Raw genomic sequence first — 12113 nt, 5'->3', positions numbered from 1 at the left:
ATGGCTGGGAGAGGTTATTTTTAATTAGCTTGACCTTTTCAGTGTTGATACTACTAGCTTTACACACTCCACTACTGGTCTTCCTGCTACACCACAGTGCCAGCCCAAACTGCAGAAAAAAACACTAATGTTAGTCGAGTTTTGTTCCATGGCTCATGGTTTATTTTCCACGTTATTGAACCAAAGAAGTCGAGAGATTCTTCTTTTCCTGGCCAAGATGGCAGCTATGACTCTGTGATACTGATTCTTAATAACAATCCAGTCACATGTAACGTGAGCAAATCAGCAGCTAGGTGATTTATTTAAGATGGAAACAATGATACCCAGCACAAAGTAATCCTGGGCAAGGTGAAAGATACACTAAATAATAAAACAACTAGAATATGTCGTAGAAATAGTTTAGTATTATATACCATCAGACATATTGCGCACATCACTGGTTCTTCTGATACATTATGAACTATTAGACATGAGACATACACTTCAACATTTAAAAGTCAGTGTGTTCTGCAGCTACGCCGGCAGAAGAAAACTATAAATAGACTAAGTGCATAATCAGGGCTTGAAGAAAAGAAATGAGAGCTTGATAAGTTCATCTGCATGGATCGTTTAATAGGAGTCGACCTACTGTGGGTAGTTTGTGGTATGTTTTCTAGCAAAACCGTACCACTTTGTATACATTTTTCATTTCTGATCATTATCTCATTTGTCCATAAACATATTTTATTAATATCATATCATCCTGAGTCCTCATCATTGTGAGAAATCCTGTCCGTCCCGTCTATACTCCTGTTTGTGGACACGTGGTTTATTGTAATCTCTGACATTATTATCATGGAATGGGTTTTTTTCCGATGTATCCTCAAAATCTGCAGATTCACCGGGTTCAGTTCGGTCTATGAGGCAGGTGGAAGTCAGTGCAGAGGAATGTGGTTTCAGTGAAGCACTCTGTTGTTCGGCAGTGATGGAGGGATGGGACACAGGATACTCTCCTTGGGCGGAGGGAGGAATGAGAGGAGGAGGAGAGGAAGAAAGCTTTTAGACGGGGGGTCTTGGACGCTCCGTCAGTGACCTCCGAACAACAGAGCAGCATTATAGGGACAAACAACAATCCCTCTCTCACTTTCTCTCTTTCCTTTCATCACACGATGCGCCTCTCGCCTTTTCTCCTCTCATAAACACCTATCGGGTTCCGATGTCTGGAGAGCAGTGGAAACATAAGGAACAGGATGAGAGCATGTTTCAGTGTTTCCCTCATTGTGTGTGTGGTTGTGTGTAAGTGACATCATCCACTCCCATTCTCTACAGTACTGCGGGACATCAGGTGTATACCACAGTATTTGGGGCCTGCAGTATGTGGAGCCAAAGTCAGCCAAGCAGGACTAAAAGCACCTGTGCCCATAAAGAGTGTGTGTGGGTGTGTGGGTGTGTACTGAGTGGTGAAGTGGTCTTGTGTTTATTTGCTGAAGGCAGGTTCCTTAAAAATGCCTTAAAAAATGGAAAGAAGGGTCGGTGAGTTACATGGAGCCCCTGAAGTCCCAAAATGTGATATTTCTTTATCTTGTAGTGCGCACTCACAGCTGAGCGTCCTACGATTTTACACCGTTGCATTAATATATAAGCAGCATTGTAATGTAGCTGTCAAAGTGGAGTGGTTTTCTACTCTCTGTTCACCCACACGGGGGGTTTTCACTCAGCAGAGAATGAGAAAAAACACACGAGTAACTGCAAGATCAAATTAAATCAACCTTTCTATATTGAAGTTAGATTGTGACATACTTAATAAATAGAGGCCCCTCTGTAGGGCTCTAAATAGAGCTTTCTGCTACCAGCATACTAGAAGTGTGTCAGTGCATCAGTATAGAAGCCACTTGCAGCCACTCCACCTGGGCTGTGCTGCACTTTGAACCGGCGACAGAGAGGCTGAGCATTCAGAATGTCATGACATTTGGTGCAGATCAAACACTCCGTTTGCGTCGAGTCAGTGCTGGAGCTGCGGAGGCTCAACTGAAAGTCTGCTTTCTGTCTGGGACTCCATCTTTGCAGCTCAACGCTGTGGCTGTTGTTTATTGCTCTTGCCAGATATCACCTGTCAGTCAAAGTGTGTGTGTGTGTGTGTGTTTGAGTGAGAAGGCGCTGTGATGTCTCTCTCCCTGGATTTGCTGTTAGGCCCTTCGCACACAGTCAGCGGCGCCCAGAGCACAGGGTCTAACTGTGTCAGTTTACGTCAGCAGTGAACATCAGGACGTGTAAAGAACAAGCCTTGGAGTTTGTGTTTCAGGTTAACACAATAGAATGTGCTGAACAGAGCCGCCTCACCAGTGAAGAAAGGTTAGGGGCATTGTCCAACTAGGCTCACGCTATCTTACGTTACAGACGGCTGTTGTCGGGTCGTGCACCCAAAGGTCAAAGTTGAACTTATTGAGCTTCGAGGCGTTAAATCCAAGTAAGATAAAACACTCAAAGGCTTTCTCCATGAGAAATGGTCTGTATTAGTACAGCTCCTTTCTAGTCATTTCGACCACTCAAAGCGCTTCTACATCACATCCTCGTTCACACACTTACACACCGTCTCTCGTCGGCCATCTTGCTACTGTTACCGTGCATGCTGACCGCTCAGTTCGTGGAAATGTTGAACTCATCACCCTCAATGTGTGAGAACGAATCAAGTTTAGGAAACTCTCATGAGCTCAGGAATTCCTTGTTTGTAGCTAAGTCTGTTGGTAGGTGCTAGTCGGGTCTCTTATCTAGCCAGGAAGTTGAGTGTTTTCTGTTTTTTCAATATAACGTTTCAGTTTGCTCAAATCAAAACTCTTGTCAGATCCTCTGACAATGTCTGATACCCACTTTCCCACAGTGGAACTGGAAAGAACAACAAAAGCAGACAGTCTGACAATAAATGCCACACTGCCAGATGTGAAGACCCTGAGTCCGTTAGAGGACTGACAGACTTTAGGAGAAAACAACTCGGTCCAATGAGCACCGCGGCAGGACTGAAGATAAGCCAATGAGAGCCTCAGGCTGGACTAATGCTGCTGTCAAGACGTTGTCATGTGTTGTCAAGCTTTGCACCGACATTGTAGCTCGTTTTTTTACTTACCGTAAGTAAAGCAATACCGTATACGTTGACTTGAAATACGTTGGCCACTGGTGATCGGTTAGGGAACATCTGTTTCCTGTCTCTGATGGGAATAGGGAATTAGAGTAGATTGGAAATGGAGAGGAACGAGTTTAAGCTAATTTTATCCCACCTTAGAGTTTGGCCAGTTGTTTAAAGCATACTGAGGCTTTGAGTGGGAGCATGTAGAACAGGAAATGTTTAGATTGAATTGTCGTTGTGTTCTATGAATCGGTGATGGAGACAATCAGGAAAAAAAAAACATGTATTTTAGATTAAAGAATGTCAGAGTTTGATACAGGTAGACTTGACTTGATGAAAGTCTGACCTAGACCATGAAAAGCACGGCTGATTTTCCCTGCGTGTGTTTGGGCTGTAGCCAAGCCCGGCTCACCAAAATCTATTCTAATCTTCTAAATGGATCACCCCCCTCGCCTGACTGGTTTCTGCAGTTGCGAGATGAGTGAATGGACGGGGCACTAGGAGAGAGGAACATTATGAGACAGCAGATGGTCTGCGTGTAATTGGGTAAATAAAGAGATAGAAAAGGGCTCGACAGCTCTGTGCAACTTCACCTGCCCCTTTTCGCCATTTGTCCGCCATGATCTCGCCCAGCTCTTTGCTACAGCTTTTTCAAAACCTCTCAACTCTGCGGGAGTCTGAGCCACAAACCTCAACCATGGCTGATCGGCATCAGCCTCATTCCCAAGTAAAACATCCAATCACCAGCTGACAAGTTCATCCCCCTGCAAACATCCTCAACCCCTCCTCTTCCTTGACTTATCAGTACTGCAGGACATTGAATATGATAATTTTCTCCTCATGCAGCCTTGGATTCTGACAAAGGAAGGATTTGATTGCAGTGCTATCTCCTTTCCGGGCCTCTCATACTTTCCATGTTTGAATTTCAATCCAGTTCCGGCCTTTTATCTCCGGGCCTCAATGTTTCTAAGTCAACTTCCTCTTTTCTCTAGGTCTCTGTCTATTTATCTGTTTCAGTTCAGTTCAAATATGAGCTTTTGGCATGCCATCCGCAACATGCTGCCAGCTTTTAAGCATCTGGCCTTTCTTTTTCTCTCGATAATACCTGGACCTGGAGTCTCCCTGCTCATTTTTGGTCAGTTCTTCATGTCTCGGGTTGCCTCTTCTCTCCATCTGCTGTCCATTTGGTCCAGATAAGCATCAAGCAGGGTGTTATCCAAGAAATAGGGTGTCGACGTCCTGTTTTCTGGTATCGCTCCATATTGAGATGACGCAGCAAAGTGGAGGGACCTCAGAGGGGTTGCGCATAATCAGACCGCTGTTGAAGCAAGACGGAATGCCTTTGGGAGGCAGAGATCAGTAGACACCAGATGACTGTTTTGCAAGGAGAGAAAAAGAATGACTTAGTTGCATAAGGTACTCATCTTGAGTTGTTTAGTTTCTTATTGAGTCCATAAATCATACGTGTTTTAAAGCGAGACAGTCTGCCAACAGAGTGAGACAATTCTACTTCATTCCAAGAATGATTTTTGTTGTCACAACACAATAAAAGACAGAGCAAGGCGCTAGTATTTCGTAATTCACCACTGAGCAAGTGGAATGGGGTTTGGATTACCCAACAGACTGGACAGCTTGTTAAAAAGGAAGTGTGTTTTGGACCAAAGATTTGTTTCAAAGTTTCAATCTTTGGAAAATCTAGTCCAAAATAGCTGCAACAGCCACTACTTAGGTGCCCTCGATCCGTGGAAAATCTATTGAAACCTCGCACGCATACAGCAAATCACAGAAACAATCCACACTATGACTTAAAAGCAATATCACAGACGCATCCATCCTCACCATGGCGACCCCTTCGTCTCACACTGCCTTGTGGAGATAAGTGTCAAGTCACGTAATAGCAGCTCCATGCTAGCGACTCAAGTGATGATCAATTTTCAGCCACTGTTGACTCATTCTTTAGGTTTATTGGGGAATTTGCGTTTTAGACAGATGAAGTTGAGAATTAAAGGACAATTTCACCATTAATACTAAAGCTGTTAAGATAAACAGCTGTTGTTTAGCACATGTACCTTGGATTTGTTCCTTTTGCTACTAATACATATTGACCAGTCACAAGAATATAAGTCTTTTAAGAAAGTCAAGCTGATTGGAGTTTTCTCATACATGTTTCTTTTTCTGCACTAAAATCAACTGCAATACTCTTTACTCAACACAAGTGCTCCACCTTGTGGCTAAATAGGAAAACACAACCTTTTCTTTGGTATTGTAGCCGGCGGCACTTTAATCAAGTAAAACTAATTGCACTCTGAATTACAATTAGCTCAGCGGCACTCCGGGGACTGGTTATTCATGCTGCGTCAGCATTTTGTAGAAGATAATTAAATGCTTTTTGTTTGCCTCTGTGCTCATGTAAACAGGCACATGTACAGAAACACTATTGTCTTTGCATCATATTGTGTCGAGGGCAGTTGGAATAAGACAGACACAGTAATGTAATGTTTGACATTTTTATTCCCTAAATTTCCAAGCTGTGGAATTCACTATTATTATTATACCATTTCTATATTAGCTCCATAAGCCAGATTGTAAGTGAAAGACGAAATGTTCATCATGGAAGCCGAAAAAAAAAAAGGATAAAAAAGCTAGGAATGATGATTTAAAAGATTTGTTTGACTTTGTACTTTCTAAACCAAGTAAAAGTTATTTTACTAATATAAAATGTATATATATATATATATATATATGTTTGAGATGGTGAGTCAATGGTTTTCCTTTTGAGATAAAGTTGAGAAATAGAAAATACAAATGTTGAATTTTGAAGTAAAAACCAGAACCACTTCCAAGGCTTTCATGCTATTGAGTGCAATTATGGGAATTTCATTCTAAGTAATAGAAGTCAGGATATCCGGACTCTCCCGCCAGTCCCCCAAACCTCCCTAAGAGATCAACACTAACAGCTACGTTGCCGTAACGTGCTCTTGTGTTAACACAGGCTGGAGAGAAGCACTACCACCCCACATGTGCCCGCTGTGCCCGCTGTGGACAGATGTTTGCAGAGGGAGAAGAAATGTACCTGCAAGGTAAAAGCACTTTTTGGGACTTTTCAAATGTCCTCTCACTTACCCCATAGTAGCATATCCCATAAACCCAATGCATCATGGGTGTCCATGTTCCTAACGAACAGCTGGTGAATGAATCACGGCCATGTGTGTCTGAGTCACGCTGCCCCACTCATAGACACGTTTTTATCCTGCTACTGTGGCGCTGACACCAAGTAGCAGCTGGCTCTGTGCCGTGGGTGCTAGATTTCCTTCAGCTCTTGTTGAAGCTGCTGCTTTAAGGTGAATTCATCTGAAAACCACGAGAAATGTCAGACGAGTCATGCATGTAGTTCGGGGAGATTGTCTCTCGACTGCATGGTACAGCACGAATCGGAATCGAATAATGTCGATGGAAAAACCAAAATGGAACGAGTCGTACCATGAAATGGAAAAACATACATTCTAATGCCAGACATAAATTAGTTTCGTTTAGATTTAGTATTTAGTCACAAACCAAGTATTAAATTGTGAAATTTGGACCTGAGGGTGGCTCAGATGGAAATTGACAGTTCCTGTCTTTGTCTCCGTGTCCTCAGGATCTGCTATCTGGCATCCTCCGTGCAGACAAGCAGCCAAGCAGGAGGAGAAGAGTAAGGTGGGTGGAAGAGACGGTCGAGCCAAACCTGCGCATTTGAGACTGCTGCGTCACGAATCTCCAAACAGAACCGAAATAGATTCCCTTTTTTTTTTTTTTACAGCATTGTCACTTGGAAGTCACATGGAAAGATTTGAGATGTTGCTGGGTTCTGGACTGTATAGATTGGTTACAAAAAAAACTGAGGGCCAAGATCAGAAAAGCTTACTTTCTGATTTTGTCTTTAAATTGTGTGATTAGGACTCCTTTAACTTCCTCAACAGTTTTCCATAATTCTTTGGCTGCCTTGTGTTCTAACTTGTATCAGGAAGCAGCAAAAGGTTAATGTGTGTTATTTGTCTAAAATACTTCTGTGTGCTTAGAAAGAGATCTCATGCACACAACACACACAACGTATTTTACTGTTTCTTACATGGAAGGAATGTTACAAAACACCTTTGGGAGTCAGTCAGAGACAGTCGAGGAGCTTTTGCATCAGCAGCTCTGCAGCTTTACACCCATTCTCTGCCTGCCACCCTCATTTCCTCCTCATAACCCGTCTCTTTCCCAGAAGCAGGTCCGGATACAGCTCAATGACATCCCTGAGCAGCAGGTTGGTGCTCCAGTATGTCCGCGGCCTGCCCCCTCCCCCCAAAAAAACCCCACTCACCTCCCCCTCCCCCATCAGCTGCATGGGTTGATCATTGCTGTTGACATGTTACTACTATATCTGCTTGACGCTGAGCAGCAGCCACACGTCCACAGGCCACGTTCAGTAAAGACAAACTACGCCGCAGTCCGGTCATGCACAGCTGACCGATCTGATTGGTCGGCGACTGATGATGCTGATTATCAGTCGGTGCATGTACAGGGAAGCTTTAATGAGCAGAGGTGACTGATGCGACTCGGTACATCTGCAGCATAAATCTGTAGAAAGTCACTCACACACTTTGAACAGACAGAGAGAACACATTCATTTGTTCATCAGTATTTACTCCAGTATCTTATTTGCTCTGAAGGGGGGGGGGTGTGTCCTCTCTCTGTGTGTTCACTTGTGTGCTTAAACAAGGACTGAATGAAGCTAATCACCCACAACTGACACAGCTTCACTAATAAAGCCACCGTGCTCTGAGTGCGTGATACACGTACTGTATGTGCTGTCAAGTGTGTTCTTGTACTAAATGTAGCAACACATTCCTGCAGCACACCTAAAGTGCTGCTGTAGTAACAGGACATGGGTGTTATTTCAGGTTAGTAGCTTATTCGGTTTTTTATTTATTTTGAAATTCATTCATTTTTTTTCCCATATACTGCTATTATACTGCTCCCACTGAGGGACCCACCGTGTTGTTACAGTACTACTGTACATGCATCGCTTCAAGGGAAAGAATAAGGCAGGTTTGAACTGAACTGTTCACCAAAGCATGAGCTTCAATGGATGAACTATTAATATTTAATTCGAAGCAGAACTCTGGTATTTTTAAACTCGAGCCTTAACGCGCTGATATCTTGGTGTCGAAGTGACAAGTAGGTGAAAAAGAGCCGGAGATCTGCTGGTTTAGCCACAAACAGCACATTGTATTGCTTTTTTTCAAAGCCGCCAGGCTCCATTGACGAAAACAGTGATTTTACCCTGCAGAACAGAGGGCTTTGTGTGACTTAAAGGGTTAGTTCAAAACCGAAAGGTCCACAATAACACGAACAAATTGAATGATCTAGGCGGTGGCAGACTAGCGATACAGTATAACGGCTGCTTCTGTTTAAACAAAAAGGATCTTACCTTTTTTTTTTTAAAGTTCTATCTCTGCATGACTCATAGAGCAATCTGAGCCAGTGGCGTACTTTGATCGGGCACAGTTGCCCTCAAGGACTACATTACAGCCAATTCCAAAACCTTTTTCTTTTCTTTTTTTACCTGTTAGTCATTTAGACTCCAAAATATGTAAAAAAAAATAGAGCCCAGGTTTAAAAATCCTGGAGTTCTCCTTTAACATCACTGTTTGTCAAGTGCTGTAACCTGTGCTGTGTGTGTTTCAGGCGACCCGGACTTCATCCGAGAGCATCACTTCGGTCCCAGCCTCCAGCGCCTCAGGCTCTCCCAGCAGAGTCATCTATGTAAGACTGTACCAGCAGGGGGCAGCAGCAGCTCACAGTACAGCAGTACAGCACAGGGAACGTGTTAACCGGTACGCCTCTCTGCTCTCCTGCCCGCAGGCCAAACTAGGGGAGGAGATGCTGGACTACAAGGACCTGGCAGCCCTTCCAAAGACCAAGGCCATCTATAACATAGACAGGCCTGACATGCTGTCCTACTCTCCATACGTCAGCTACCTGTCTGAGGAGAGGCACTATGGAGAGGTAGAGCAGCCTCCACCTCACTTCTTTCTGACGTTACCTCTCTCTAACCCACTACTGTACTTAAGTGCAATGTAATGTTATATTTCTGCACCTCTGCATGTCAGAGGGGAATCTTCTCTCCTTTTTTAGTGATAGAAGTGACACAACATTCATTTTACTGTGTGATTTTGCAACTTTCACTGTAGTGAATCTGAATTCTTCTTCACCCACTGCTGAAAAGTCTGTCAAGTGGAACCAGTAATCTATGTGGTAGCACTTTCCAACAAGACCACCTCTTTTAATAATTAATATATAATAATAAATCACACATTGATAGTTTCTGCACACATTATGAACTAAGAACAACTCTTGGGCTGCTGGGTTGCTACAAATCTCTCTGGCAACCCAGCAGCAGCTATTAGTAACAGCTCATCGCCTCTTCTTAATTAAAAAATGTTAACCAAATTATGAATTATTCAAATTATGTACTAGATTTACCATTATTGGTAGTTGTGAGTTGATTTATTTTTGTTTTTCAAAGGATTATGACTGAAATATGCAGCGAGCAGAACATTTTACTGTTAGATTAACACGGCTGGACAAACCCTGCCGGTTCTAAATGAACCTCGAAACGTCTTTTTGCCTGTGCTGACATTTTTTTTACTGATGTTTTTGTTTTTAAAATCTCTGACACCAGTAGATCTGCACTAGGCTAATAAGCTAATATTGGTCTATACTGTATAGTGGCTGATATTAGCTCATAGTTGCTTTTCTATTTCACACAAATGAAAAGCTGATTTGACTGAGTAAACTTCCCTGTGTACTCTTTCCCTTGCCATTTTTCCCCCTCATTTTTTCACCTCGCTGTCCCTCCATCATAATCCCTCGGTGTGACAGCAAGGACGGCGGCTGTCATTCATCGCCGCCATGCTCACTTCTCTCTAACGCTCGCACACGTTCTGTTGCACGCTGTTGCATCCTCGGTGTGTACAAATATAATACAACAGTACCATTTGGAGCGGCTTCATTCATTCTGCTCATCCATCCATCAGTGGTCGTCACTGACATTGATCACTCCAGCAGCCACGAGTTGGATGGTTAACTCATATAACCTCACATATGAGTTCGTCCTAATCATTGGCTTTCTCCCCCTCTTCATTTGCAGTCCCCCCAGCTGCTTTCTCCTACTCCTACTGAGGTAATACAATGCACATGTCTCACTGTGGATGTCACGCACCCTTCATCAGTGCTTTCCTCTGTGTGTGTGTGTGTGTCTCTGTGTGTGTGTGTGTGTGTGTGTGTTACTGTACTTGACTACGAAGGATATGTGTTCTAGTGGTCCATACACATGTTGCTGTTTCAATTGGAGCAGCTGAAATGTTGATATGCTTAAAGGATAATTACGGGTAATTACAACTTGGTCACTGACCAGTTTAAAGGGTCATTTCACCCAAATTAGAAAAAAACATGTATTATGCGTGTTTTTGTTGTGAATATTTTCATATAAACTAGTTTTATTTCTAATTTGGGTGAGATCGATGTGATCCGTCTCTTTAAGATACATATCAGAGGTGGATTTACACCCACATTCCTGCCTGATGGTGTGATTGAGTGAGGTAATGTTTGTTTCTCAGTAGAACACTTTGTGTGTTTGTGCATCCAGGGCGATGGGGAGAAGTCGCCCCGCCAGAGGAGGCCCTCCAGCCCCAGCTCCAACAGCTCCCTGGGGGGCTACGGACGTTACACCCCGTCCCGCTCCCCCCAGAATTACAGCCGACCAGGTATCAGCCTCATACACGCATGCTGCATGACAAGCAGCTCATTGTCCATATATTTATGTCACATGTGTTTTTGAAAGATGACATCACCCATCGATCTTAGATTACAGACTTTTTCCTCTTGCATTCATCCCTCGTAGTGAATGGCAGGAAACGAGACGGTAGAGGAAATGCTTGCTCGCTCTGTTTTGGAGAAAACATATGCTACAAACATCACAAGTGATTCATCAGTTTCTGTATTTCCTGCTGACCATATCCCAAAACCAGAAATTAAATTACATGTTCCTCTATGGCCTGATCAAAATCTGCAACCCTAACATTACACTGTCAAAACCCATTGGATGATCTGAAAACTGCTCGGCTGTCGAGCTGAGTAAAAGTCTGCAGCAGTCATTCATTCTCGTATGATACATTATGTTCAGCCACTGTAGATATTAACCTACTATATCACTGCTTACATCAGAAATTATGTTATTTCTCATCGTGGGCCCATATTTATCAGTCATTGTGAACTCTCAATAGGAACTGTACCCTTGTAGGATCACTCCACTACCTTATAGGACTTGAGAGTTCATTAAAGAGCCTCATAAAATAGAAATAGGCACCTTGTGTGTACACAAAGTATTATGTTTGCGAAATTTACAGTGGATTCTTAAGGTAAATGTTTAAGGCTTTCTTGTGTTCTGTTGACCTTTTGTAAAATCCCCTGGACACGTCACTGTAAAGAAACCTAATACCTTCACAGTTCCATCCATTGACATTGACACGTTTCCTGCGATCTGATTGGACATTCAGGGCCAGAGATATACCCTGGTGGTAGACACAGCAGCCAGGCCCGAGACCCCAGTTCTCTCACATTGCCTCCTGCCTTCATGGGTGCCATTAAGTATCCCTCCACCTGGGCCAGGGACTCACCTTCCCTCGCCATGAACTACTGTGGTGGGGCTGAAGGGAGCGGTGGGGGTGGTGGTGGTAGTAGTGGCAAGCACTCACCCATACCAGCAGGTGGCAGTGCGGGCTTGTCCTTTCACCTAAACCCCACCACTCTGGCCATGCTACAGCAGCACAACTACATCCCTTACTTCAGAGGTATCAAAGCACGCTGAGACCAAGACCTGGTCCAATACAGACGATGGATGACTTGCTGGAATCATTGCTGTTGTCAACCGTAGATAGAAACAAACAAATTACCAAAAAGCTAATATTTGAAAGGGGGTTTCAGG

At 43.4% G+C, this 12113-nt stretch overlaps 1 protein-coding gene across 1 annotated transcript in view; it reads left to right on the top strand.

Moving 5' to 3' along the window:
• Window positions 1-12113, top strand: part of ablim2 (actin binding LIM protein family, member 2) — a 62638-nt gene that overhangs the window by 31535 nt on the left and 18990 nt on the right. Inside the window, exons 7-14 of the mRNA XM_070854332.1 lie at window positions 6093-6180; window positions 6738-6796; window positions 7347-7388; window positions 8813-8890; window positions 8990-9133; window positions 10278-10310; window positions 10776-10893; window positions 11686-11979. Of these exons, the coding sequence (XP_070710433.1) occupies window positions 6093-6180; window positions 6738-6796; window positions 7347-7388; window positions 8813-8890; window positions 8990-9133; window positions 10278-10310; window positions 10776-10893; window positions 11686-11979 (856 nt within the window). The remainder of the gene's footprint in view (window positions 1-6092; window positions 6181-6737; window positions 6797-7346; window positions 7389-8812; window positions 8891-8989; window positions 9134-10277; window positions 10311-10775; window positions 10894-11685; window positions 11980-12113) is intronic.

The sequence above is a fragment of the Pempheris klunzingeri genome, chromosome 23 (genome assembly GCF_042242105.1).
Source record: "Pempheris klunzingeri isolate RE-2024b chromosome 23, fPemKlu1.hap1, whole genome shotgun sequence".
Classification (NCBI taxonomy): domain Eukaryota; kingdom Metazoa; phylum Chordata; class Actinopteri; order Acropomatiformes; family Pempheridae; genus Pempheris; species Pempheris klunzingeri.
The sequence above is the reverse complement of the archived record's forward strand: the minus strand, read 5'-3'. Positions and strand labels throughout refer to the sequence as shown.